At 33.4% G+C, this 26,731-nt stretch overlaps 1 protein-coding gene across 1 annotated transcript; it reads left to right on the top strand.

Moving 5' to 3' along the window:
- The first annotated feature begins 838 nt into the window (after positions 1-838).
- Positions 839-26,731, top strand: LOC129890710 (pectin acetylesterase 11-like). Its single transcript, XM_055966204.1, has 13 exons — positions 839-1,476; positions 24,262-24,383; positions 24,474-24,556; positions 24,674-24,803; positions 24,903-24,982; positions 25,076-25,162; positions 25,268-25,392; positions 25,484-25,544; positions 25,632-25,685; positions 25,801-25,878; positions 25,981-26,086; positions 26,197-26,342; positions 26,473-26,731. The coding sequence occupies exons 1-13, from the start codon at positions 839-841 to the stop codon at positions 26,560-26,562; spliced, it is 1,800 nt and encodes a 599-aa protein (XP_055822179.1). The 3' UTR covers positions 26,563-26,731.

Here is a 26,731-nt window from a genome sequence, read left to right as displayed (position 1 = left end):
AAATATAAAAAATAAGTTTATTTGACAATCTAATTAATATTACTCTCTTTTTAAAATTCTAATGACGGTTATATAACTTAGGTACAAGTACTTTAATTTCAACTAGATATTTATTAAAGGGAAACTATACAAAATGGATATAATTGTGAAATTATTTATCATTTTATATCCCACCACAAAGCAATTCCCTGAATACCCATTTGGACCAAAATATTTACATCCCATACCCCCTTTAGTTTAGGCCCAATTTCGCCCGGCCCCTTTAAATTTAGGCCCAAGTCTTTTGTCCTATTATTAATTATTTTTATTCTTTTCCCATATATTGTTTTTGTCATATCATTAATTATTTTTGTTCTTTTTTCATTTATTATTTTTATTTTCTATTTTATTCTTTTCTCATTTATTATTTATTATTTATTATTTATTATTTTATCCTTTATTAGAGATACTATTTGGTAATATTTTTATTCTTTTTTTTATTAGACTAAGAGGAACAAAACTGGACATCTACAGGTACATGTGGATAAAGGGTTTGCCTTTTAAAATTTCTTTCTTTCTGTGGAGGTGCTGGAAATACAAAATTCCTACAGATGATGTTTTAAAAAAGATGAACTTTAATTTGGTGTCTAAGTGTTGGTGTTGTATAAATCCTAGAGAGGAGACTATACACCATTTATTCCTAACATCAGATACAGCTAAAAGGAATTGGTCCTTTTTCTGCAAGGATGCAGGAATAAACATGAAGGGTGTGCAAGTGCAATAATTAATTGTGAACTGGTGGGAGGCACTAGTAACCAATAGATTGAAGCAGATATATGCTGCAGTGCCATCAATTATAATGTGGGAACTGTGGAAAAGAAGAAATGGTATCAAGCATGGGCACAGAAAGACCAATAGTTCAGTTATTTATTTAGTCTTATCCTCAATTCAAAGATTAGTACTACACAGAAATCCCTCAATTAGAACTGTTCCTGCTGATTGGAAAAATCTGATCCAAATGCTAGAGGGAGGCAAGGCAAGAGTGAAGGTAACAACAGTTAGATGGAAACTACCTCCATCTGGTTGGTATGCTTGCAACACAGATGGTGCCTCCAGAGGTAACCCAGGACGGAGTGCATATGGTTTTTGTGTGAGAGATGCAGAAGGAAATCTAATATATGCTAAGGCTGAGGAAATTGGTTATGCCACTAATGTAGAAGCAGAAACTGTGGCTCTTTTGGAAGCCATAAAGTACTATAAACAACAAGGATTGAACAAAATCATTTTTCAGACAGATTCTCAAACTATTCAAAAAATTATGAATGGAGAATGGAAACCATCATGGAATATTGCAGGTTGGGTAGAAGAGGTGGAAGAATATAAGAGAGATTTGGAGGTTAGTTTCAAACATACCCTAAGGAAAGCAAATAAATTGGCAGATGCTTTAGCAAATTATGCATTAGATGAAGGTCCCCTGCAGTCTTACTTGTTCGGAGAGTTGGATGTGCAGATGAGAAGAATCCTAAATAGTGATAAGAGTCAAATACCTTATCTAAGAATTAAGAAATGCTGAAAGGGAGAAAAAAGGATTAGGGATACTGGAAAAAGAAATAAACAAGGATGAGGAGAATGACATTGGGGGTTTCACTAACGGATTGTTCATTTTGCAGGTCTACACATAAAAGGGCCAAACAATACAGGAAAGGGCAACAAAACACATCAATAACAACAAAACAGATACTAAAAGGCAATACAATCACAAAAAGAACAAAAATGGTGGAGAATAAATGGAGACAGTGTGGGTCTACTTTGTGGTATTAGTATCAATGGTACTCAATCAAAGGGATACACATCTCGTTCCTACTTCGAAATCCACAGGACACAACAAGCATGTTCACAACTACCAAAATTACAACACAGGACAGATGAGAATCAGAAAAAAACCAGCAAATCAACGGGTCTCGTCATCATTTTCAACAGTAAGGGGAGAAGAACACAAAAGCAGAAAAAGAAAGAAGACAAGGAAAAATTCAAGGCAACACACGCATAGAACAAAGAATTCAATAAAAAAAGCTAGATCAAGTGTGAATCAGAAGGCAACCATGAGAGAAACATTGGCCTCTTCATCATCTTCACAAGAATAACAGAAATGACGAGGAAGAGAGAAGAAGACATAGAGCAATTAGGGCTTCAATTGGGAAAGTAGAGAGTAGGTAATTACTTTTGTTTTTACCAATACACTGCTGTACTCCCTTTATTTTTACAAATAATAAAAAGCCTAAAGGGCATAGTTAACTTTAAAAAAAAATATACCAACAGCCCATTCCCTTTTTCCGCCAACTTAATTCCTATATTAGCAAAACAAAAGACCCCAAGCGTACAACATATAGTAACTACAATCCATATGCGTACATCCCCAACCTATACTCCGTACTCGTCTTCCCCAAATTAATGAACACAACAGGAGCGACGTCGCTCGATATGCCAGCGAGACTAGAGGAATCTTCGAGAAGTATTCAGGGGTCTCAATCTCATCGTTGATTCGTCCTTCTTCAAGATCAGACGACTCGCGTTCTCAATCCATTAAGGATTTATTCAAGATAGTACAAATTCGAGTGGTTCGATCTTGTCTCAATTTTTCTTTTCGAAATTTGAATTCGATTCCCTAATTTTCTATCCATATTTCCCCCCAATTCGAGCCCTAATCCCCTCTATATATGTCAAGACCCAAAAATTGAAGTCATGATGGCACGCATCTTAAATATCATCTCGATGCGTAAGCCAAAGAGTAAAATCATATGAGACTCCCAAAGGGAATCAAGCCACAAATAAATGCAAAATAAAGGACAGCAATGAAAAGACCTAAAACCTGGTGTCATCAGTGTAAAGAGCATCTAGTACAATGATCGAGTCTGATATACATCATAAGTATTCAAAAAATAGTAAAGACTGTAAATAAAAGCTAGAAATAATGGTGGTCCAAATCCCAAGACCCTCACCACTAATCTGAATGATGAAATGTCTTTGAAAGAAGAAGATCAGCTGCTATGCGGATACCCTGACTAGGATCTGCATTAAAAGGGATACAGAAGTAGGAGTGAGTACAATCCACATGTACTCAGTAGGTTTAACCGACTGAGTATAAGGAATTAATCAAAATCTATGAAATAAACTAAGGAACTCTTCTACCTGCACGTAGAAAAGTCCCACTCCGGCTACGTTGCCGCCAATTTATATAGAATGACGCGAATAAAGTAAACATATAATCACAGTTCAATATCACAATTAAGCAGATAGAACAATTATCATAGGTATCAGTGCAATGCAATGCATTAAGATGATGCAATGATATGATGGTACGGTGGGATCAAGGCTGTCGCACAACCTATCGTATACACCTGCTGAGCTATGCTACCAAGCAGGACCCATGGGGATCTCACAGACCATATACCTAGTCACAATCTCAATGTATCAACTACCTCGCCACCCTACTCATGGCTAAAGATTCATGATACTAATGTCTCATTCATTTGCCACCTATCTCGTGGTTAAGGATACAAAAGATATCACATTTTCTTTGTCAAAAAGATTTCAACAGTTCTCAACTTCCCAATGATCGATAATAGTATGAATGAGGATGAATGCAATCACAATGTATAAGGCATGGAGGTAATATTCAACTCAACATGTAGTAGAAGGTTCAAAGTTCTCAAAACTTAACCTAAGCAGGATATTCATCCTCAATAGACAATAATGGAAAGGAAATACATCAATTAAATGTTCACCCCTTTCTCAACAATATCCTAATACTCAGGTATGCTCCAAAACCCACAACTCAACCCCTCAAACGGGCATTACAAGTCAAATAACCCCTTCACAGTTCTACTCAGTTAAGTCATAGATTACACAGTCTCAACCACATATAAAATCACATAAGGCCCCCACACGGGCTACACAACACATATAAGCCCCCACACAGGCATCACAATATCAATTATCAATCTCAAACTACACTACGACCCCATCCCAAAGTCTACAACATAGAATTTCACTAATCACCTTAATTCAGTCCCAAGAAGAATAGTCAAACCTACCTCAATAGTCGAAACTACTCTCGAACACCTCCACTGAATGATCAACTCTCCAATTCAATGCCCGGAATGACAACCCACTATCAATAATGAAACATACACGTCATAAGGAGTCCAATGACACCTACATTGATAGGTTTCGAAATTGGAGGTAAAACAGTCCACAAATTGATAAATTTTGAAAAGGTTCAAATATGAAATTTTATTGAAAAATGACATTCTACTCATTAAAAAATCCATATAAATAGAGTACCAAACAAGTTAGAAATCACCATTTTCTTAAATTCGGATTAAGGAATAAAACAAGGAATTTAGGAGTTGAAATCACAAGTTAAATGATGGAATATGAAAGATTTTAGTGATATATAACTTACCCCACGAAATCACTCGAAGAATCCTCTCCAAAATCTCCTCAACACACTCAAGAAACTCAAAAATAGTGTAAATGGGGGTTTTCCCGACTAAATACTGTTCTGCCATCAATTTGGGCATCGCTGTAACAACCCCTAAAATATTGTATGTCGGTATTTCAATTCTCGATGAAAATAATACAGCCTCTGTATTTTGGGCATAACTTTTCATAGGTCCAAATTAGGTGATTCAAATTTCTGGGTAATCACAACATCCTTACCTACAACTTTCATGAAGAACATAACTTCAAATTCGGAGTATAAGTAGGTCAAATAAATCAATCTTTGCAAGATATAGTGCTGTGACGGAATTGAGTGTTGATAGAAGAAAATTCATATCTCACTGTAGGTTGCTCCAAATTGGTTGATTCTTGAACGATATGAAACTAGACTTCCATATCTACAATTCTTATGAAGAAACCAAATCCTAATAAGGAATTTTTCTTATTCAAACGTAGCTTCGAAAAAGAGTATTCTGTTAAAAAGAACTCATCTTACCTATCATGGAAAGATCTAGATACATTTGACATCATGCATGACATAAATTGTCCTCCATTTAACATCATCCATGAAATCAATATATTCCATTAAATTTTCAGATTTTTCTTTATAATTATTTTATTTATTGTTAGGTCCCTCTTTCCCACCTATAAATACCCACCTTATTTCCTCATTTTATTCATCAAGCTTTCTTAAGCATTTCTTCTCTCTATATACTTCTTCTCAAATATAGTTTTAGTTTTAGTAGTATAAAAATACTACTCCGGTGATTCTTATACTCCGGGTAGTACACAAAACGCTCTGGCGAGAAGAAAAGGCTAGGGGTCCAAGAGTGTTCAAATTCGGAGTAAACCTTCGGATTTAAGGTATGTAAGGCTTTCATAGCATTGGATTGAGTTCGTCCATGCGCCCAATATTTAAATTCATTATAATTGAGTTATAGTTGAGTTTTATCCAAATCTTGAATTCTAGATAAATTAATTCTTCTTCTATTGAGTTGATATATTTATGCATTATTATTATTATTATTGTTATTATTATCTCTCATATTATTGGAATTATTGTTCATGGCTACTTTCCCATGAATCTTAATTGATTTGATGTTCATGAATATTTTTACACATGTTTTGAGTAAAGATGTTGGCTTTTTATTATTTTCATTGATAAAAAAAAAGTTATATGAATTAATACTATATATGTATTTTATTGAGTTTTAAAAGAGCAAAAGAGTTGAGTTTGAATGAATTTGAGCAAATGATATTTTGAGCAAGATGTTTTGATGAGATGTAAATGATGTTTTTGGAAGTATAATGATTGATGAACATGAAATGAGATGAGTTTGATGATTTAAATTAAAGTCCAATGAGACTAGATGATGAGTTTAATATGAGCACATATTTTGGGAGTAGTATTGAGCACCGAGTTGGGTAAGAGTTTAATTGACTCAAACCCCAGAACTACGTAGCCAGCGTAGGATGGAGGCTATGCCTCTTAAGTCCCAAAAAGAGGACTTTGATGAGTGGATCCAAGATGGTGATGTCCTTTACCCTGGCAAGGTATTAGATGGATGTGGCAACGACATCGCTTCGTTGTATCATCGCTAGCTCATAAGTGATGGTTGTCGGTTAGAGAAACTCCAACTGAGTAAGCATTGCTTATTACTATTATTTTTATTATTATATTTTTAAACTTGCATTACATATTCATGTTGAGATGATGTTGAGTTTTGAGATGAGTTTTCTTGAGAGGATTTTATTGATATCTATCCTTACCTTCCTGCCATTTTACATACTCGTACATTCCACGTACTGACGTCATTCGACCTGCATCGTTTTATGATGTAGATACAGGTATTAGAGATCCTCAACAGGCGCATCGTTGAAGATCATTTCTTTTCTACTATTTGGTGAGTCCTTCTTGTATTCGAAGGAACTCCTTATCCTTTTATTATTGTTGAGTGTGATGTTTCTTTTGAGGTAGCCATGGACATGTCATTGGGACCATCTAAGAGTATTAGAGGCTTCATAGACAGAGTCTAATGATATAATCGGAGTAGTTCTCCTTAGAAACTACTTCTTATAAAAATTATTTATTTTTCCTTTGATTATGACTAGCCCACATTAGTGTTCTTAAGTCTTCCGCTGATGAATAAATAAGAAATGAGACCAAGTGGTTCTCTCGGAAGCCAGAAATGATTTTTGAGTGCCGGCCACGCCTAGAGTACCCTCTCGGGGCGTGACAATCGCGATCACGAGTCACTATTCATCACGATTGCGAAGAACACCGGGAGGAAAAGACGATCGCAATCGCAAACCCCCTTCTCACTATTGCAAAGACATATCTCTGGACACATCAAGATCGTGTGATCTCTGGTCACGATCGCGATGAAGAAAATGTGTTGCACCATAACTCATCAACAACAGCTGAAACACAACTCAAAATGACTTTGATTGGACCCTCGAAAATTATTCGGGGTCTGATAAAAATAAACGGAATATGCTACTACATTAAATTCGACATTACGGATTTAATGAAATTGTCAGATTTCCAAAAATAAATTATTTTGACCAAAATACCCTCCCGAACCTCTTATTGGCCTAAAACTCAACCTTTGGCCTAAAAACTCAAGACAACGATTAAGATCCCAGAGCTCTACGTCAATGCTCAACTAGACCAAATTCGACATTTCGGACGCAAAGGAACTGACAAAATTCTCATTCAACACTCAAATCTCAAAACGTTGACCAAAGTCAAATCAACTAATTTAAAACTTCACTTTTCAACTCAAGACCTCAAATTCACATATCAACCCCAAATCTGTTTCCGACGACTCTCTTAGATCAATTTCCACATTTTTGTACTGATGAAACTGATGAAATTTTGTTCTGAGACCCGTAACTCCATTTAGTCCCGAAAATCACTTTTTCACATCTTAACTCTATAGAACTCAAGAATTTGCCCATTTCACTAACTATTAAGACTTTAACATATTCAACCACACCAACTGAACAAATAACACTCGGGGGCACTAATGATAGGGGTAAAATGGTAATTTCGTGCCAAATTTTCAAAAATGACCCTCGAGGTCATTATAATATAGACCCTCCCCCTTCACTATTTGAAGAGAGGGGAGAACCCTGGAGGAGCTTCGATTGAAAGAAAAATAGAGTCTTTTGATAGCTAAAAAAAATATCTAAGTTCAAGATATTTTTTAAAGAAAAATATTCTCTTCTCCGACTGTTTCGAGCAATTGTGTGTTCTTTACTGGAGTTTATTGAATTTAGCTAGCAGAGTGGTGGACGTTTCATCATTAAGCTCGTTGTCCCAGTTCCTACTCCAAAACAGGTAACCTCTTCTCTTTTCTTACTTCATTTCTAGTTATTCCTCTGTTTAGTAGCTATGCATCCGTGTTGTTTTCTTCTAGCTGAGTTTGGTTAAAATTATGACGTGTAGATTGAGATATGATAATAAGGTTAAAATTTTCTTTGAAAAAAAATGTTAGAAGTTGATATCTCCATTAATGCTTCGTATGCTCATATGTCATCATGAATGTTGTTTGTAGTATTTGATTTTGATTCCATAATTTTCTACCTGTTGTGGACGATAGCTGAATCCGTTTTAGCTTAGGTTTCGAAAATATTAAGCCCTGATGTAAGCTTAGGCTCTCTGTTTTGAAGTTATTTAAAATTTTACGTTTACGTGATGAGTTCATATTCTAGCATAAGTTTGTTTCCATCTCTGTTCCATATCCTTGTTCGAATATCTATTCATTTGTTTGAAAGTTAGTCTCAAGATGATTTGCATAATTCATGTATGTCCAGTTCATTTTTCTAGCTCGCCGTATTGTTATAGTCGTTTCTTGGTGATCCTTTTAGCTTAAATTGCAGCAGCAATGAATACATGAGGTCACCTTCTAAGGCTCTTTATGATACCATTGGCTACAATATCTACAAAATTTGTGGATAAAACCCCACTCAAAATTTGTGTAATACGGTATTATTCACCATTTTTTTTGCATTGAATATGACTTGCCCTATGACTTCTTTTGTAAAAATTAGTCAAGCTCCTTTTTTTTTTACTATAGTGGCGGGTTTTTTTGTTTTTATTTTTATTTTTTATTGTTATTGACTTATTATTAAATATTAATCAATAATTATTTTTAATCAATTAATTTAACTCTTTCACTTTTCTTTTATTTGACTAAATATAAAGAAGAGTTTTGTCCTCTTTCTCTTTCTTTTTCTCATCAAACCCTAGCTCCTCCAATTTTTTCTCCAAGAAATAATTTTCATTGCCCACTACTCAGCACCTCAATCCGTCCCCATCGCCCTTCACCCCTCAAGCAATTCGGCAGTGGCTCAGCCTCGCACAGGGTAGTGTTGATTTCCATCCACAACCTTCCATGGATCTACGGGGTGTACATCTCATGTATTTTCAATTTTATAATTTTATTGCTTAGAAAATAAGCAAAAGTAAAACTTTCAATGATTTTACAAATAAATTTTAATAAATAACCAATAATACAAAAAAATATCATAATTATTATTTGAGAAAGTTATTCATAATTAATACTGTAGAAAAAAGTATTATAATTACTATTTGAGAAAGGTAACAACTAACAATACAAAAAAATGATAGTAGCAAAATAATCTTTAAGATAAAATTATCATTCATCTTCATATTTACTAGTTCTTCTCACTGATTATTATTTGAGAAAGTTATTCATAATTAATACTTTAGAAAAAAAGTTTTATAATTACTATTTGAGAAAGATAACAACTAACAACACAAAAAAAATGATAGTAGCCAAAATAATCTTTAAGATAAAATTATCATTCATCTTCACATCCTTAAGATAATATTTGCACTGCTTATTGTTTATATATTTTAAAGGAAGAAAACTAAAAAGTGTAAGAGTAATAACAAAAAATGAATAAAGTTGTCTCAGAAACATAATGTTATAAAAGATTTATCCTATCAATTTCAGACATGATTATCTAAAAAATTATTTATAATAATGTCATTTTTTATACTAGTTTATTTATACATTTTAGAATAAATCACTACAACCTGAAAAAATATGATAACATAAAATATAAATATCATAATAAAAAATATGATTTAAAGCAAAAATGAATTAAACCACCCCAAAAAATTAATGTCCAGGGCGTACATTTTTACGCCGAGGACTTACGTTTTTACGCTCGAGGCTTACGTCCCAAATTTTAGGACTTACGCCCTATGGATCTACGCCTTCGATTTGTGCTCCGGAGCGTTTTTGTTACGCCTCCACCCTGGGGTGAGTCCCAGGATTCGTGTCACGACCCAAAAATCAAAGTCATGATGGCACACATCCCAAAATCCAACCTGATGTGTAAGCCTAAAAATAAAACTCATACGAGACTCCTAAAAGGAAAATCATGTCATGATTTAAGTGAAAAGAAAAACAATGAAGAAAATATCTCAAAACCTGGTATCATAAGTATAAAGAGCATCTAATACAAGGTTCGAATCTGAAGATACAACATAAGTCTCTGAATGATACAAAAGACTGAAAAATAAAGACAGACTAGTGACGATCCGAATTCTAGGACCTCACCACTAATCTGAGAATACACAATCCGCTATAATATTAACTGTCACATGAGGTACCCCGACTAGTATCTGCATCAAAAAGGGACACAGAAGTAGAGGTGAGTACAATTCACATGTACTCAGTAGGTTTTAGCTGACTGAGTATAATGAATTAATCAAACCTATGAAATAAACTAAGGAACGCTTCTACCTGCATACAGAAAAGTTCTACTTCGGCATCGGTGCCACCAGTTTATATATATATTGGCGCGAGTAAAGTAAACCCATAATAACAGCTCATAATCACAATTAATCAGATAATTCAAGCAGCACAGATATCAATGCAATGCAATGCAATATGATGATACAATGATGTGGTGGTACGGTGGAATCAAGACTATCGCACAGCCTGTCGTATACACCTGCCGAGCTGTGCTACCAAGCAGGACCCATGGGGGTCTCGCAGACCATATACCTCAATCACAATATCTCATTATCCTTGCCACATCCTCGTGGTCAAGGGATCACAATGCATCCACTACCCTACCAGAAAAATGCCTCGGTCAGGGACTCAAGATACAAAGGTTAGGATCACAATGCATCCACTACCCTGCCGAAAAACTGCCTCAGTCAGGGACTCAAGATACAAAGGTTGGGATCACAATGCATCCACTACCCTGCCGGAAAACTGCCTTGGTCAGGGACTCAAGATACAAAGGTTTAAAGGTGTTTCATTTTCTTTCTCAAAAAGAATTTCCATATTTCTCAACTTCCCATGTTTCATGATATGATGAATGAGGATGAATGCATCAAAACACATATGCATGGAAGTAATAATCAACTCACATGTGATATAAGGTTCAAAGTTCTCAAAACTTAACCTACACATGATATTCACCCTCAATAAATAGTAATGGGAAGAACACACTTTTATTTAAATATTCACCCTTTTCTCAATAATATTTCAATACTCAAGTATGCTCAAAACCCCCAACTCAATCTCTCAGGCGGCATCACAAGTCAAATAATATACTCAAGCCTCTCTCTTAGGCAAATCATAATTCACATGCTCTCAAAGCAAATAAGATAACAAATAAGGCCCCCACACGGGCTATGTAATACAAATAAACCCCGTCACGGCAACACATTAATAAATAAACCTCTACACGGACACCACAATATATATAACATTCTCAGCTCATACTACAACCCCATCCCAAAGTCTATAACATATGAATGACTAATTACCCCATCTCAATCTCAAAGAAAGATAGGTTTCGAAATTGTACCCGAATACCTCCACCGGACAAGCAACTCTCGAATTCAGTGCCCAGAATGACAATCCACTATCAACAATGAAACATACACATCACAAGGAGTCCAATGACACCCATATTGATAGGTTTCGAAATCGGGGGTAAAATTGTCCAAAAAAATATTTATTTTTGAAAATGGTCAAATTTGGAATTTTATTTAAAAATTATGTTCTACACATCGAGTAGGATTCGTGGCTGAAAATCCCATTAAAATCGAGCAAGAATCGAGTTCCAAATCATGAAAATACATTTTTCTAAAAATCACCATAATTTTATTACGAAAATGGCAAAAGACAGCAACTTTGAACAGCGATTTATCAGAAATGAAGCCTCTACAGCTAAAACTGATCACACCACAACGATCCTTACGAAAAACTCATCAATTTAGCCTCAAGAATCACTGAAAACGGACCCAAAATGCTCAATATATCAAATCTCAAAGTTCATCAGAAATCTAATCCGAAAATAAAAAGGGCAGCTGCTATAACGCGAATCTTACCAAAATAAATCTTCTCCATCACTTTATGATTACACCACTGTATTCCTATGGAAAAACTACACAATTTAGAGCTTTGAATCACTGAATTTGGATCTAAGATGACCAAGAAATCATCTTCCAAAGTTTACAAAAATCTGAATCCAAAAATGGTCGAGGCAGCATCTAAAACATTAAATCTTACCTAAAACGAAGCTTCTAATCAAGATTCCGAGCTCACCAATGGATTTCTCGCGAAAATTTCTTGAAGATAGACTCTTGAATCACTAGATTTGGACTTGAAATGCTCAAGAAATGAGGGTTCAAAGTTGAGAGAAAAGTCTGAAAAATCTGGTGCAAAATCTGCACTTTTGCACCAGATTTTTTTCTGGTTTTGCATTATTTAAAGTCTCCGAACGGACCCTCGGAATTCGTTCGGAACCCGATAAAAATAAACCAGATATGCTACCCCACTAAATTTGATATTACAGACTCAATGACGCATTCAAAATTATCATACGAGATCATTTTAATAAAAAGTGAATCTCACATCAAGGTATCATTTTAAGGCAAATTCCACAATCGGCCTCGGGATTAGACTGGAAACTTCAGAAAGCAAACGAAGGGTCGTTCTAGACCAAAATCGACATTCCGAAACTAACCGCGCTATCAGAATTTTCATCCGAGTGCGTTTTCCAAGAATGTTGACCAAAGTCAACCATAGACTAACTTTCAAAGTCAAAAGCGTCAAATGACCCCAAACTCGTATCGATTGTTTCGATAGTCATGCCGAAAATGCTACTAGCCTAATTTGGACATTACAGAGCTGATGGAATCATAAAAATATGAATTCGAGGTCTTCTTGACCCGTAACTCAAAAAGTCGCAACTAAACCAACTTAGGCCTTCAAAATATCAAAATGGGCTCGGGACCTCTAAAAATTCAGTCAATACTTCTTTTAGACCAAAAACCATCCCCCGAATCTAACGGAGTCATCGAAATTCCATTCCGAGTATCGAAACTCCAAAAGTTGACCAAAGTCAAATTTTGGCCTAAAATTCCTTAAATTCCCAACTCAAGACCTCAAATCTTCGTTACAACTCCAAAACTAATTTCGTAAACTCTCCTAGATCAATTTCCATATTTCGGAGTTGCTAGAATTGACAAAATTCAGTTCCGATACCCGTAGCTCTGGTTGGTCCCAAAAATCACTTTTTCACCTCTTAACTCTATAAAACTCAAGAATTTGCACAATTTACAAACCATTAAGATTTTGACACTTTCAACTAAACAAACCAATCAAATAATACTCGGGGGAACTAATGATAAGGTAAAATGGTAATTTCACACAAATTTTTAAAAAATAACTCTCAAGGTCATTACAATTCGCCCCAAAAATATTTTTTTAAAACACTATTTGGCACCCACAGACTCTAAATCCTAAATCCTCCTTTAATTGTTGTGATACATTTGCTTATTTCTTTACATTTCTAGAAAAATTATAATGAATCTAGCTTGAGATCTCATGTGTCATCTAAGAATGTTGCATGTAATTCATGTCACTATTCTTTGCCCCAATTTCATGAGGCTTAGTTGAATTTTCTCTTAAAAATTTCTTATTCTAAACCTCAAAAATCACTTTTTTAATCTCACTTTCATCAGGTAAAGCATTAATTTGAGCATTGTCTTCTTGAGAAATCAGAGGTTGAATAAATTGTAAAAAAGACATATCCTCATCAATAATACCACCAGTGAATTGCTTTTCAAAAAAGCCAACTCCTTTAGAAATCTCAGATTCTGATTTTCTCTATGATCCACCTGCTTTCAAAATTCTTTTCAGAGCCAATCTTTTTCTTCTTCTCCTAACAAGAGCATGAAAAAATTTAGTGTTCCTATACTCCTCTTCAAACCATTGAACACTAGCCTCCTATTTTCAAAATTCCTCTTCATAGTGAAGACAAAACTTTAACTTAGCATGTGCTGCTTGTAGAATAGATCTATTCTTTAGCTCAAATAAATTATTCTTTAAAATAATTTTTTTTTTTTTTTTTTTTTTTGGGAACAGACCCTACACGAGGCTCCCACCTCTCGTGCACAGTCAGGGGTTGAGCATCACCCCCAAGCCTTACCATAAATAATCAAAATAAAATACAAGGAGGGGGACATAAACCTTACCTCCGATCCTATGGTGGTTCATAAGTCGGCTAACCTCTTAAGGTCGGCTAACTCATCCCTGATACAGAAAGAGACTAACTAGAACTAGAAAGCATTAAACCTGTGAGAGGACTCCTCTCGGTACAAATCAACTAAGAAAGCATAAATGAGGGAGACTCTCCCCTTCCATGAGAATACAAGAAAGTAGCCTACACTAGTCCTATTCAAGAACAAGTATACGAACCTTCTATCTCGCATGGGTTGGGGAAATTCTTTTCATCTTTGCTTTTTTTAGACATTTCGTACCAAGTAGGTCCAAGGAAAATTGCAGCAACACCAATCGTAGCCAAGTTGGTAAAATTAGAGATAAACATGTTCAAGAAGGTTGTTTTATCCTTTTTAATCTTCTTCTCCTGAAGCTTGCCATTCCTATCTTGTCTAGCTTTATGTAGCCCTTGGTTTCTTGTGGAAGTTGTTGAAGGTTGTAGAAGTGTTGTGTATTATCAAGTGTATGGCTGTACTTAGATAATGTATCAGCTGGAAAATTTGCTTCCCGAAAAACATGTTTGCATTGGAAGTATTCTAGCAGTTGGACCAGTTGTTGGAGTTCATTAACGTAGTTTTGAATGTTCCAGGGTGGTTTGATGTCCAGATTCAGCCACTTGATCACAAGTTCCGAATCTACTTCCAATATTACTCTATTATAACCATGTTGAATGCACCAATTAATGCCAAAACTGGCTGCCTGCACTTCCGCTTGATTATTTGTTCCAACTCCCAAAGGAGAGGCAAAAGCATATATCAAATTACCCTTATGATCCCTTACTATTCCTCCTGCTCCTATCTTTCCTGGGTTGCCTATGGCACTCCCATCAGTGTTAAGTTTAACTATGTTAGGGGGGGTTTGAGCCATTTAACCTGGGTTACTTTTATGTCATGCTTACAGTTTTCTATCCAAATAATTAGATCTTTCCAAACTGGTGGCCATTGGATATATGGAAAAACTGTGGTAATAAGCATGTATATTTCTTTGATTATATTGAACTTCACCCTAGTAGTACTAGATTTCTTTCCTCCATATTTACTTGCACACCTGTTCTTCCAGACATTCCAGCAAATAAATATAGGGAGGGCTTGCAACATGAGTTTATGTACAGCATTGTTTGGTTTGTAGGTCCACCATCTCATCAAGATGTCTCTAATGGAGTTGTGGTCCTGCCTGATTCCCCCCCAGTTGGAGAAATATGTCCAGATGTGTTTAGCAAAGCTTCCAGAGACAAATATGTGTTCTATGTTGTCCAAACCAGGCCTGTAGCAGCATGAGCACTCTGCAGTTTCTCTCCCAAAAGAAATCAGTTTATCATTGGTTGGCAGTTTGTGTCTCAATGCTCTCCAAAGCAAGAATGAAGCCTTGAAAGGGATGTTAGTATGCCATGTCATCCTATCTATCAATGTCTTGTTTTTTTTCTTTCTCACATTTTCCCAAGCTGATTTACAAGTGAAATTTCCATGTGATTGCAGCTTCCATTGAGCTTGATCTAATGTGTTTTGTTGGTACATGATTTTAGTATTGAGAATTGTGTGTATCATGTGTTGAGGGGCCTGTTGCCTGATTTTCTCTTCATTCCATTTTCCATTTGTCAAGAACATGGAGACAGTGGAGTTGTTGAATCTTGGAATATATTCATAGTGATTGGCTAGAGGGCCAATACCCAGCCAATCATCCCACCAGAAACTGCAGTTTCCTGAACATAAGGTCCACTTAATGTGAGGTTCTATGTCACCTTTGTTCTTCATCATGTTCTTCCACATGAGAGATTGACCTGTGTGCCACTTTTTTGTGACAGGGTGAGCTCTTTGGCAGTATTTAGCTCTCAAGAAATCCCCCCATAAAGATCTCTTAGTTCTGAACAACCACCAATGTTTAAAATAATTGTAACATTTGAAATTAAGGACTGAAATTGATTATTTGTTTTCAATTATATCCTTAATAGTAAAAAAAAAATATGTAGAGTATTTAAGGGGAAACGCTCAATAAACTAATTTTATTAAATAAGGATAACTCAATAAACTATTGCTTGTATTTTTTTCTCTTTTTAATGGCGTCAAGCCGTCAAATAAGTTAAAGCAACAATTATACTGAGATAGAGAGAGCAAATCTTAAGGAATTTTCCCCTCATTCTTTCATTTGATATATGTTGAAAAGCCCAAAATATCTAAATCTCATGATTCCCTTCCCCTTCTCTATAAGAAACGAAAAGCAAGAACCAAAATCTATGTTATCAAAGTAATTCTAAATTTATTTTAATTAAGGAGTACTTCTTTATTTATCTTAATTAACCTATCCCTCTTCCCGGTTTTATGACCCCTCCATCAATTCTTGCTTACAATATGTGCTTGAAAACCGATCGGAAAATCAAATATGAACAGTCAAGTTTGAAAAGAATGAATAAATTTTTTAAAGCTGTGTGTATTTGTTGCAACACTTCTTTTACCTCTTTTTGTATTTCCTATCAATTATAAAAAAAATAAAAAAGTTAGGAGAATTTTCAGATATGGCAAACTTTTTAAGCATAATTACTCCATATAGGTATAGTTTTCCTAATTACTTATAGTAGCAAACATAAAATTTGTCATAATACAAATGTTGTAGCGAATTATACAAAAGTTGTAGTGAATTATACAAACACTATACCCACGAATTATTTGTATACCGATATATACAAACACTGGTATACATATGTATTTGTATATCTGGCAAGCGAGATTGAGAGAGAGGAGGAGAGAGGTGAGCGAGATCGAGAGAGGGAGGAGAGAGGCGAGCGAGAGGCGAATTGTAGATGTATATCTGTCAAATTGTATATGTATATTTGTCAAAAAATTATATATATGTAATTGATATACATATGTATTTGTATATCTAGCAAGCGAGATTGAGAGAGAGGAGGAGTGAGGAGAGAGAGATCAAGAGAGAAGGAGAGAGGCGAGCGAGATCGAGAAAGGGAGGAGAGAGGTGAATTGTATATATGTATATCTATCGAATTGTATATGTATATTTGTTAGAAAAATTGTATAATGGTAACTGATATACATAGATATTTGTATATCTGCAAGTGATATTTTTCACACCGCATAAATGAATAGCTATGTTTGCTGCGAGTCGTAATTATTTTAAACTATACCCTAAATACGTGATATAGTAGTAAGGTTTGCCATACCACGTAATTTTCCCAAAAAATTAAGTAATATTACTCGTAATTACATCATATTTGTTTTATGAGGTACAAAAATATTATTAGACACCAATTTTAATAGTATGGTAAAAGATGATATTAGAAAATTTAATAAGCGCCCTTTTATAATTACATTAACTTTTCAAGTTTTCAATATATAATGAGTATATGTTTAGATATTAAGGTATGGAGATTGCGAATTGGGGTAAAGGTTAATAGATAGTTGAGCATTTTTGCTGACACAACTTTGAAATACTAAAAGAACTTCTAAATATTATCATATTATTCAACATATTTTTTTTTCCGAATTTTTTCTATCCTTCTTTCAACAAAATTGTCTAAAATCAAAGTATATATATTCTAGCACTCTAGACAATATGTTTGAGTGATTACAATTTTATCCTTATGTCACGCTCCAAGAAAGTACCCTAGACGTGGCCGGCACTCGAAGATCATTGCTGGTCCCTAAGAGAACCACTTGGTCCAATCACACATTCATTCAATCTCATTCTATCAGTGGAAGACTCAACTCACAAGAATATTATTCATAAATAAGGCCAAAGGTCAACCATCTATCCAATCAACAACTAGTAAGAATGAAATTAGTCAAAATGAAACAAATCAACATCATCAATACTCTAGTCCATAAAGCCTCTATCAACAATGTAAGAGGTGCCAATGACATGTTCATGGCTACCACAAATCAAATAAAGGAAAGCTAACTCAAAGATGAAAAGATAACTACGGTATCCTCCGAAAACAGGGAGGACTCACCAACTAGCTGGAAGCGAATAGATCCTCAACGGTGCGCCTACTGATAATATCTAGTACCTGTCTCTCCATCATGAAACGATGTAGGACAATTGGCATCAGTACGTAGAATGTACGAGTATGTAAAATGGCAGAATGAAACATGCATCAGGGTAGATTCAAATCAACTCGGAATCTCAACTCAGAAGAAAGAACAACTCAATCAAGATGTCCTATGTCCAAACAAGAATATGATTTAGACAATACCAATCATATACAATTCAATCCAATCCATTCCAATCCGATTCAGAGTACTATCAAGACCTATATGGGAGTTTCTCTTATCCGATAACTATCACTTATGAGCCAGTGATAGTATAACAAACCGACGTTGTTGCCACGTCCGTTCATACTTTTCCAGGGTAGGAATGAATCAACAGTCATGGATCCATAACCAATCAAGTCCTATCATGTCAGGATAGTAATTTGGGAAACATCTGACTTTAACAGTTCAATCCTCTCCTACGTTTGGCGACGTAGTTATTGGGCTCGAGTTATTACTTAATCTTACCCAATTCGGTGCTTGATACTCCTTCCAAGACTCAATGCTCATAAAACTCTATCCAATCAGTTCGATCTAGTAATTTCGACAAGTCTCATTTGGACCCTTATCAATTCATCAATTCTATCACAATCAAACCTCTCGACCGATCATACTATCCAATCAATCCCAGTCATATTTTTCAAAAGTAGTTTAGATATGCATTTATGACAACATTTAATCCTATCCAATCATTTCTCCATTCATTCAACCAATCTTTTGGGGCTAAATCATGACTTATTAAGACTCCAAATCAACAATTAAAGAGACTCAAAATATTTAAGCTTATAACAAAAATATATATAACAACTCATACCAAACAACTCTTAGACCTATCCATAGTGTAAGAATATTGTAATATAGAAATCAACTTGAGTTCATGGGGATGAAGACATGAAGCATTTATCAATTCCTCAACTCATTAACATCAACATAACAAAATCAAGTTAGTAGATGTAAAAACTCATTAGGACATAGATTTATCAGAAAAACTCAAATCATATGAACATTCAACTCAAAGAAGATGTAGGGCACATGGGCGAATTCAATTCATGTTATGAGCACCCTTACATACCTTAGAGTAGAACTTGGAGAAATCTTGATGTTAGGTCCTAAATGGAGAGCTTGAATCCTTGAGCTTGAAAGAAAATTTGTTGGAGATAATTTGAGAGAGAAGAGGATGAAGTTTAGGATTTTGGGGGAGGCAAAAGACTGAAAATGACTTCAAAACGCGTCCAACTTCGTCTATATATAATTAGGGAATGATCCAAGTTGCCTTACTAAAATCTGAAAATTTTGCACAAATTTGAACTATAAGGGAGCAGGTCCGCGACACGGAGGTGTTTCACCATAGTTTTTTTTTTGAAATTTTAAGTTGAAGCAAAAACTGGCCAAGTCCGCGACGTGGACTGGTCGCGCACCCTTCTGGTTAATTGGACCTAACTTTTTACTCCGTACTCTAAAAAATTCAATCTTAGTGGCGTTGGAAAGAAGACTCAAAGACCTTTAATTTGATAGGTATGGGCCACCCAATTCGTTATAGTCTAGGAGATATGGTCATTTGAAGTTGATCCTTATACGAACTCATTCGAAAACTTAGCCGATAGAAATTCTTTGACTTGGCTTGGTGTTAGAGATCCCTTATGACCCTAAACCACATCTAATACTCTTAAAATACTTAGGAATTGATCCTAACCCATGTATACAATTAGAAGTCATTCAGTTTGAGTCTATATGCATATGAAGAATGGTTCGAGCTTTGGCGAAAAAAATTTGGGATGTTACACCTTATTTAACATAAATTATGATGGGTGTAAAAGTCGTTCAACATTTGAAGGATATTTTGCTCAATCAACATTTATTGTGGTAATACTTTTATTTTGTTTTGAATTTTTTTTAAAAAAATCTCTTATATGTAATATTAATTTATATCCTTCATAATTTATGTTACTTATGAATAAAAATATAATCACCCAAACATATTATCTAGACTTTTAGAAAATATATACTTTGATTTAGACACTTTTGATGGAAGAAGAATACAAAAAAACCCGGTAAAAAATTATTGAATAATATGATAATATTTACTATTTTCAAAGTTTAAAATAGTGAAATATTTAGACGCAAGATCAAATTTAATGTATATATGTTAGTTGACCGAAATATTCTTCAAATAAATGACTTTTATTAAGAAAATATTAAGAAAAGAATCCCCATAAACCTTTTTCAAATCAAACACCCAACAGTGGTTGGAGTGTGATTACGTGTTTTTTTTTCTTTTTTTTTTTTTGTTTGAGAAAATATTTTTCTCGTCCCTCTTCCCCCTTTTCTGTAGTATGTAGTTAAAATTTATTTTCCTATAATCATATATTTATTGTAGGTTTCCTTTCCCACCTGTATTAAGAGAAGGGTCAAATTTGCACCTGTTTTCTCCTTCCTTATATGTTTCAACTTATTCTTTTCTTTATACGTATATTTTAGCTGACACAAGTCACAATTTTGAAATATTAGAAAAAACTTTTAAATATTACTTATCATATTATTCAATATATTCTTTTTCTGGGTTTTTTTAATCATTCTTCCATCAAAATTGTCTAAAATCAAAGTGTACGTATATTCTAAGACTCTAGACAATATGTTTGAGTGATTACAATTTTATCCTTAAAATAAATAAATTATGAAGGGTATAAAAGTCGTTCAACATTTGGAGGGTATTTTTTTCAATCAACATTTATATTCATGTCTTTACAATAATCTAGATAAAATCGGATATACATTTTTTTCTTTGAATATTTTTTTTTTTGAAGAATATGCTATTATTTGAGCAGAACATGTAATATAATAAAAAATAAAATTAGTTGTAGATTGCACTTTTGGATTTGAAAATATAGTTAATATTCGTTTTAATTTTCTATCAAGATATTCTTTAATTTATCGTAGAGGCCTTTAATATATTAATGATGAGTAAATTTATTGCATGAATTGTGTGATTGCCAATTTTCCTATGCATTTAAAAAAGGGAACACTTAAAAGAAAGCCTTAAATTGAGGAGGTTTTATTGTGGAGGTTTAATGTAACCCCCCCTAAATTGCATTAAATTGCGGAGGTTTAATATAACCCCTCCGATTTTTGTGCAATTTCTGGGGTTATCAACGCCGTAATCCTCAAAATTCGGTTCTCTACGCTATTGTATCCTTTTTATAAATTTTTCTCGAATTCGTTTAATAACTAATTTTATTCTTCGATCTCCATTATACTATTCGATCATTTATTATTCGCACCGTCTACAAACTTATCATTTGTATTCCTCAATTGGATGGTTACTCCTAAATTGATCAAAATTACTTGATTTTTCTAAAATTTATCAATTTATCCAGATCCCTCCTTAAACCAATCTAATTCACTAAACTATCTAAATCCTTACAAATTAAAACCCCCCAAAACAAACAAATTTATTAACGATTAAAGATGAAAATTGAAGTTGTTCATGAAATTCACATGAGGGGTTTGTAAGTACTTATTTCCTTGTTGCTGAAATAGATTTCTTCCCTGCACCTTTGCAGTATATAACTGTATGTCGTGCTTTTTCTTTAATCTTGAAAGGTTGTTTATGATGTATAATAGATAAAATATTTGATTTGTTCATATTTAACATGAAATAAAAAAAATAAGTTAATCAACGGAATAATATAAATATTTGTGTAAATTCCCATCAGCAATATCTAAAACTGTCTTGATCGTTCAGTAAATTTACCATTCGTACCCCTAGTTTCATTCGAATATGCATTTTTTGCTCCGTATAAGTTTTGCAACTAATTGTTAGATGAATATAAGTTCAATCTAAAAACAATAACAAAAGGTACTCCCTCTATTTTCTCTTAAGTGATTTTCTAATCTTTTTTACTTATTCCAAAATAAGTAAAAAAAATTCTAAAAACAATAAGATATTATTTTCTCCGTCCAACAATACTTGTCCACTGACTTTGTACAATTTTAAAAAACTATAAATAGAAGAATAATTTTACCATCACACCATTTGAATATAATAAATACAATGTCTTGAAAAATATAATAGAGAAATGACTACTAATTAATAATAAGTGTAAATTAAGAATTAAGTTAAAATTATCTCTTAATTTCATAAATTGAACAAAAATTGTTGGACATCTATTTTTAATATAATGGACAAATAAAAATGAACGGGAAGAGTAATTATATTTTCCATAATAATTGCCCTTATCTAATAAATGCTTTAAAAACTTTCTAAGAGTTAATCTTTCAAAGCCTTTACATTTTCTTACTAATAAATGATCTTTTAGTTGCTTTTGGATTTTTGCCCTTAATTGTACAGACTTTATCCTGGTAATAAACACATACAGTAACAAAAAAAAGGATCTTTTAGCAAAATACCCACCTTGTTGGTGTTAAAATGAAATTTTAAATGGGTGTGCAAAAAGCTAAAGACTACTTAAAGGAAATGGAGAAAGTAATTGATGACACTTCTTCCATTCCTTTTTATGTATCTTTTATACTAAAAGTAATTTATGACACTTCCTCCGGCTATGTTCACCTTTGAATACGAAAACTATTTCGTTCTTAGCGGAAAACCGTACCTTTTTATGTACTCTTTGTTCTATATTATTTAAATTTTAAGAAAAAAATTATTGTTCAAAATAATTCAAATGTTTAAAGTTTTAGAAAAATATTTGAATTTTTTTTCATATTTTACCTTTTGCTTTAATGAAATTTATTTTTTTATGATTTCATATGTAATCATTTTTATAAGCCTAAAATTTTTAATAAAGAACTATAAAATCAGAAGCTTGATGCTTCTCGTGAAAATTTGACAGTGGGAATCAAATGGACTTCTTGACTTCTTTTAGTAGTAGTAATTATTACAGGTAAAATACAAATCTTTTTGAGTAATGGCTTGAGAATAAACAAAAGGGTAATAAAGAAAAATATAGTTCAAATTTTGTTCAAGTATTTTATACTTTTATCTTTCAAATATTTTATATTAGCAAATTAAAAGAAATTTAGTTTTTTAAAAAATATTATTCTTATCATTAACTAATTATATGAAGTATTAATAATCTAAGTTAAATTTTTAAATAATAATCAATAAAATTAATTAAAAAAATATTATTCTTATTTATAGTAGTTAATATTTCTTTCTTTCTGTACTATTCTATCATGACTTTCTCACTTTTGTTATTCTTTGTTTTTATTTTGTTTTCAATATGTTTGTCCCTATCTGACCATTTATCTTGTTTTCTCTCTTGAGCCGAGGGTCTTTCGGAAACAGTCGCCCTACCTTTCAAGATAGAGTTACGTCTGCGTACACTCTACCCTCTCTAGATCTCATATGAAGGGATTATGCTGGGTTTGTTGTTATAAAATATGAACCCTAATAAGTGATCTTTTAAAGGGAGTGTTAAGTTACCCAAGTAAAAAAAAAAAGTGGGAGTAGACCATAACACAGAAGATCTTCCAAAATTTTGCAGTTGAAGTGTGGACAGCACATGCCATGAAGGAAATATGCATTAGTTTATATAATATATGGCCTACAGAATATTCGTAATTTACACTAGGTGACAGATCAACGTCCATCCCATTTTCAGAATAAGTTATCATATGACCGATCATTATTGATAAAACAAAAATTAAAAATCAATCCCTCTCAACGAGGTCTTCAAGCATTTGAAATAAGCTAAAATTAAAAATAGCATAGTGTTTATAACAGAAAATGACAATTCGTTTAGACAAAACAAACTTATTCCAAAAAAAATTCCAACGTAATCTGATTCAACCTTTTGACGACTCATTTACTTAAAAAAAAAAATAGACCTTCTCCATAGTCCGCCCTTCAATGAATTATTTAATCATGTAATACTTATTAAATACAAAGAACGATTTGTAGGTCGTTTGACTCGAAATTAGTCCTATCACCTTTAATCTTTCTTAAATTATATATATATTAGTTTCGTCAATGTGTTCCCAATGAACTCCAACCACAAAACCAAAAAAAAAAGCTATTTTTTTTCAAATTTAATTTCAAATTTAGGATTCAAATGAATGCTTGTACCTGCTTCTTTTTGTTTCATTTATAATTAACAATTATTGCCTTTTTTTTTAATGATGCTTTGTGTAAAATTTACACTTGTTTTTGTTTGTTGTAGGACGAAAAAATTTCTTTTGGCTTTGATAGCACTACTTTGTACAACTCGTGATGTTCTTGGTGACGAAGATTATTTGTACATTAATATTACAGTACTCCATAGTGCAACTGCCCAAGGCGCAGGTAATTATTAATAGCTAGCTAGTTGTACATAAATATACACTTAACTCCTCAAAGAAAATCAAATATTCATTTGTTTTAATTTGTCAACAGTATGTCTCGATGGAAGTCCACCAGCATATCATCTGGATAGGGGACATGGTACTGGACTTCGCAGTTGGATTATCTACATGGAGGTTAGTAACTATTTAATTAATTCTTCTATGTATATACTTCTTAATTAATTTTCATATTGAACATAACTAATTAGTCGATCACCAAATTAACTCCGGAGAAATAATTTATATTTATAGGGAGGTGGTTGGTGTAGCAGTATCTCAGATTGTCTTGATCGTTCAACTAAGTTCTTAGGTTCTACCAAGAAGATGAATCAAAAAGGTTTTTTCGGCGGAATACTTCATAATACTTCCAAAGAAAATCCAGGTGATGAAGCTCGTATATTATTCTTACTTTTTTCTTTTGTGTGCATATGTAAATTTTTACACACTTGTTCTAACTGCAAACAATGTTGGAATTTGGTAGAGTTTCACAATTGGAACAGGGTGAGGGTGAAGTATTGTGATGGTTCATCTTTCACTGGTGATGTTGAACAAGTTCACCCCGTAAGAAATATATTTATATATATACATCCTTACATGTATAGTATTAATTCCGTAATGTTTTTCTGATTCAATTTGCCAAATAATGTACATTAGGAGAACAAATTGTATTTTAGAGGGGCAAGAATATTTAAGGCTATTATGGAAGATTTATGGAGCAAAGGAATGAAAAATGCTGAAAATGTAAGAATATATCATATTGAATGAAGTCACTATTTAGCTTCATATTCCTAATTACAAGTCATATGTGTTCTACTACCTCATTCTATTATATCAAAATGTTGTCAGGCAATTCTATCAGGATCATCAGCAGGGGGGTTGGCAACAATCTTGAACTGTGACAAGTTTAAAAGCTTCCTTCCAGAGAGTGCCAGAGTAAAATGTGTTGCAAATGCTGGCTTCTTCATCAATGGGTATGTTCTTCTCAAATTTTATTCTACACCTTCTATTAACTTTATTAGTGTCTAACCTGATCCTATTGGCACGTTCATGATTTATAAGCAGGAAGACAATTGATGGCACTTCACATATTCAAGAGATGTATCAAAGTATTGTTAACCTACATGTGCGTCTCATCTTCTTGTATGTTATTGTTAGTAATTTTGGTATGCTTTACTACATATAATAGCTTTTTTCCCTCTCTCCTTCTCAGGAATCAGCTAAGAATTTGCCGTCAGCTTGCACGTCTGCAATGGAACCAAGTTTGGTAATGAGATTTTAAGGTTTCGAAATAAAAACATTTTCTTTAATTATATGCTATTAGTAATATACTATTTCCCTCTAATTATAATATTACTTTTCCTTAATTTTATATGGTGCAGTGTTTTTTCCCTCAGAATGTTGTTTCATACATTCAGACTCCACTTTTCATAATCAACTCAGTTTATGATTCCTGGCAGGTCAACGAGACAAATGCTAATTTCTCTCAATTTTAAGAACTTTATTTGTTTCTTCTTTAGCTTTTATATATAATTCTGATTATTCAACACTCTTAACTCCAGATTAATAACACTTTGGTTTCTCCATACCTTGATCCTCAACATGCCTGGAAGGGTTGTATCAAGAACATAAGTAGTTGCACATCTAGCCAACGTACAATGATTCAAGGTTAACATTTATCTCGTGATTAACTAATGTATACGACGTTAGACACGTATAATTAATGGCTCTTCTTCTTCTCCTTTAGATTTCCATTTTAATTTATTTTTTTGATATAGCCTTTGGAGTAGAGTTCTTGAAGATATTCGAGGGATTACCCCCTTGTTCTACGAGGGGTTATTTCCTCACGTCTTGCTATTCTCATGGTGATATTCTTTCAACGTCATACTGGTTCAATACTACCTCTCCAAGGTTACTTAGTAAGGTAATGTTTGTTTCTTTGTTTTTATCCATATAAAGTTTGAATATTTTACAATTTTATCATATGTTTGTCATAGTTAGTTTTGATGAGTTCATAACAAATTTTAATTTGTTGTAACATTTTATGTGTATAGACAATTGCAGAAGCTGTTGGGGATTGGTACTTTGAGAGAGCAGGATTTCAACATATAGACCTGTATCCTTATGTTAGAAAGTGCAAATAATTATAAGTTTGTAAAATTCTGCAATGAATACGCTTGCAAATGTTGTACTTGCTGCTTATTTGGTAGTAGTTTTACACTTAATTAAGTCCTATAAGTTTCTAATTGTACAATTTAGCTCGACTCTGATATCGAATCTGATGGCCATATAAGAAATGCTAAAATTTACTTT

This window comes from Solanum dulcamara, chromosome 5, assembly GCF_947179165.1.
Source record: "Solanum dulcamara chromosome 5, daSolDulc1.2, whole genome shotgun sequence".
NCBI classification, from domain to species: domain Eukaryota; kingdom Viridiplantae; phylum Streptophyta; class Magnoliopsida; order Solanales; family Solanaceae; genus Solanum; species Solanum dulcamara.
The sequence above is the reverse complement of the archived record's forward strand: the minus strand, read 5'-3'. Positions and strand labels throughout refer to the sequence as shown.

Bases quoted from the DNA above. Each gene is read 5' to 3' on its own strand.
- LOC129890710 (XM_055966204.1), top strand. From the start codon at position 839: ATGTGGGAACTGTGGAAAAGAAGAAATGGTATCAAGCATGGGCACAGA. The intron at 24,384-24,473 runs GTAATTATTAAT...ATTTGTCAACAG, and splicing joins TGCAACTGCCCAAGGCGCAG to TATGTCTCGATGGAAGTCCA. The intron at 25,393-25,483 runs GTATGTTCTTCT...ATTTATAAGCAG, and splicing joins GCTGGCTTCTTCATCAATGG to GAAGACAATTGATGGCACTT.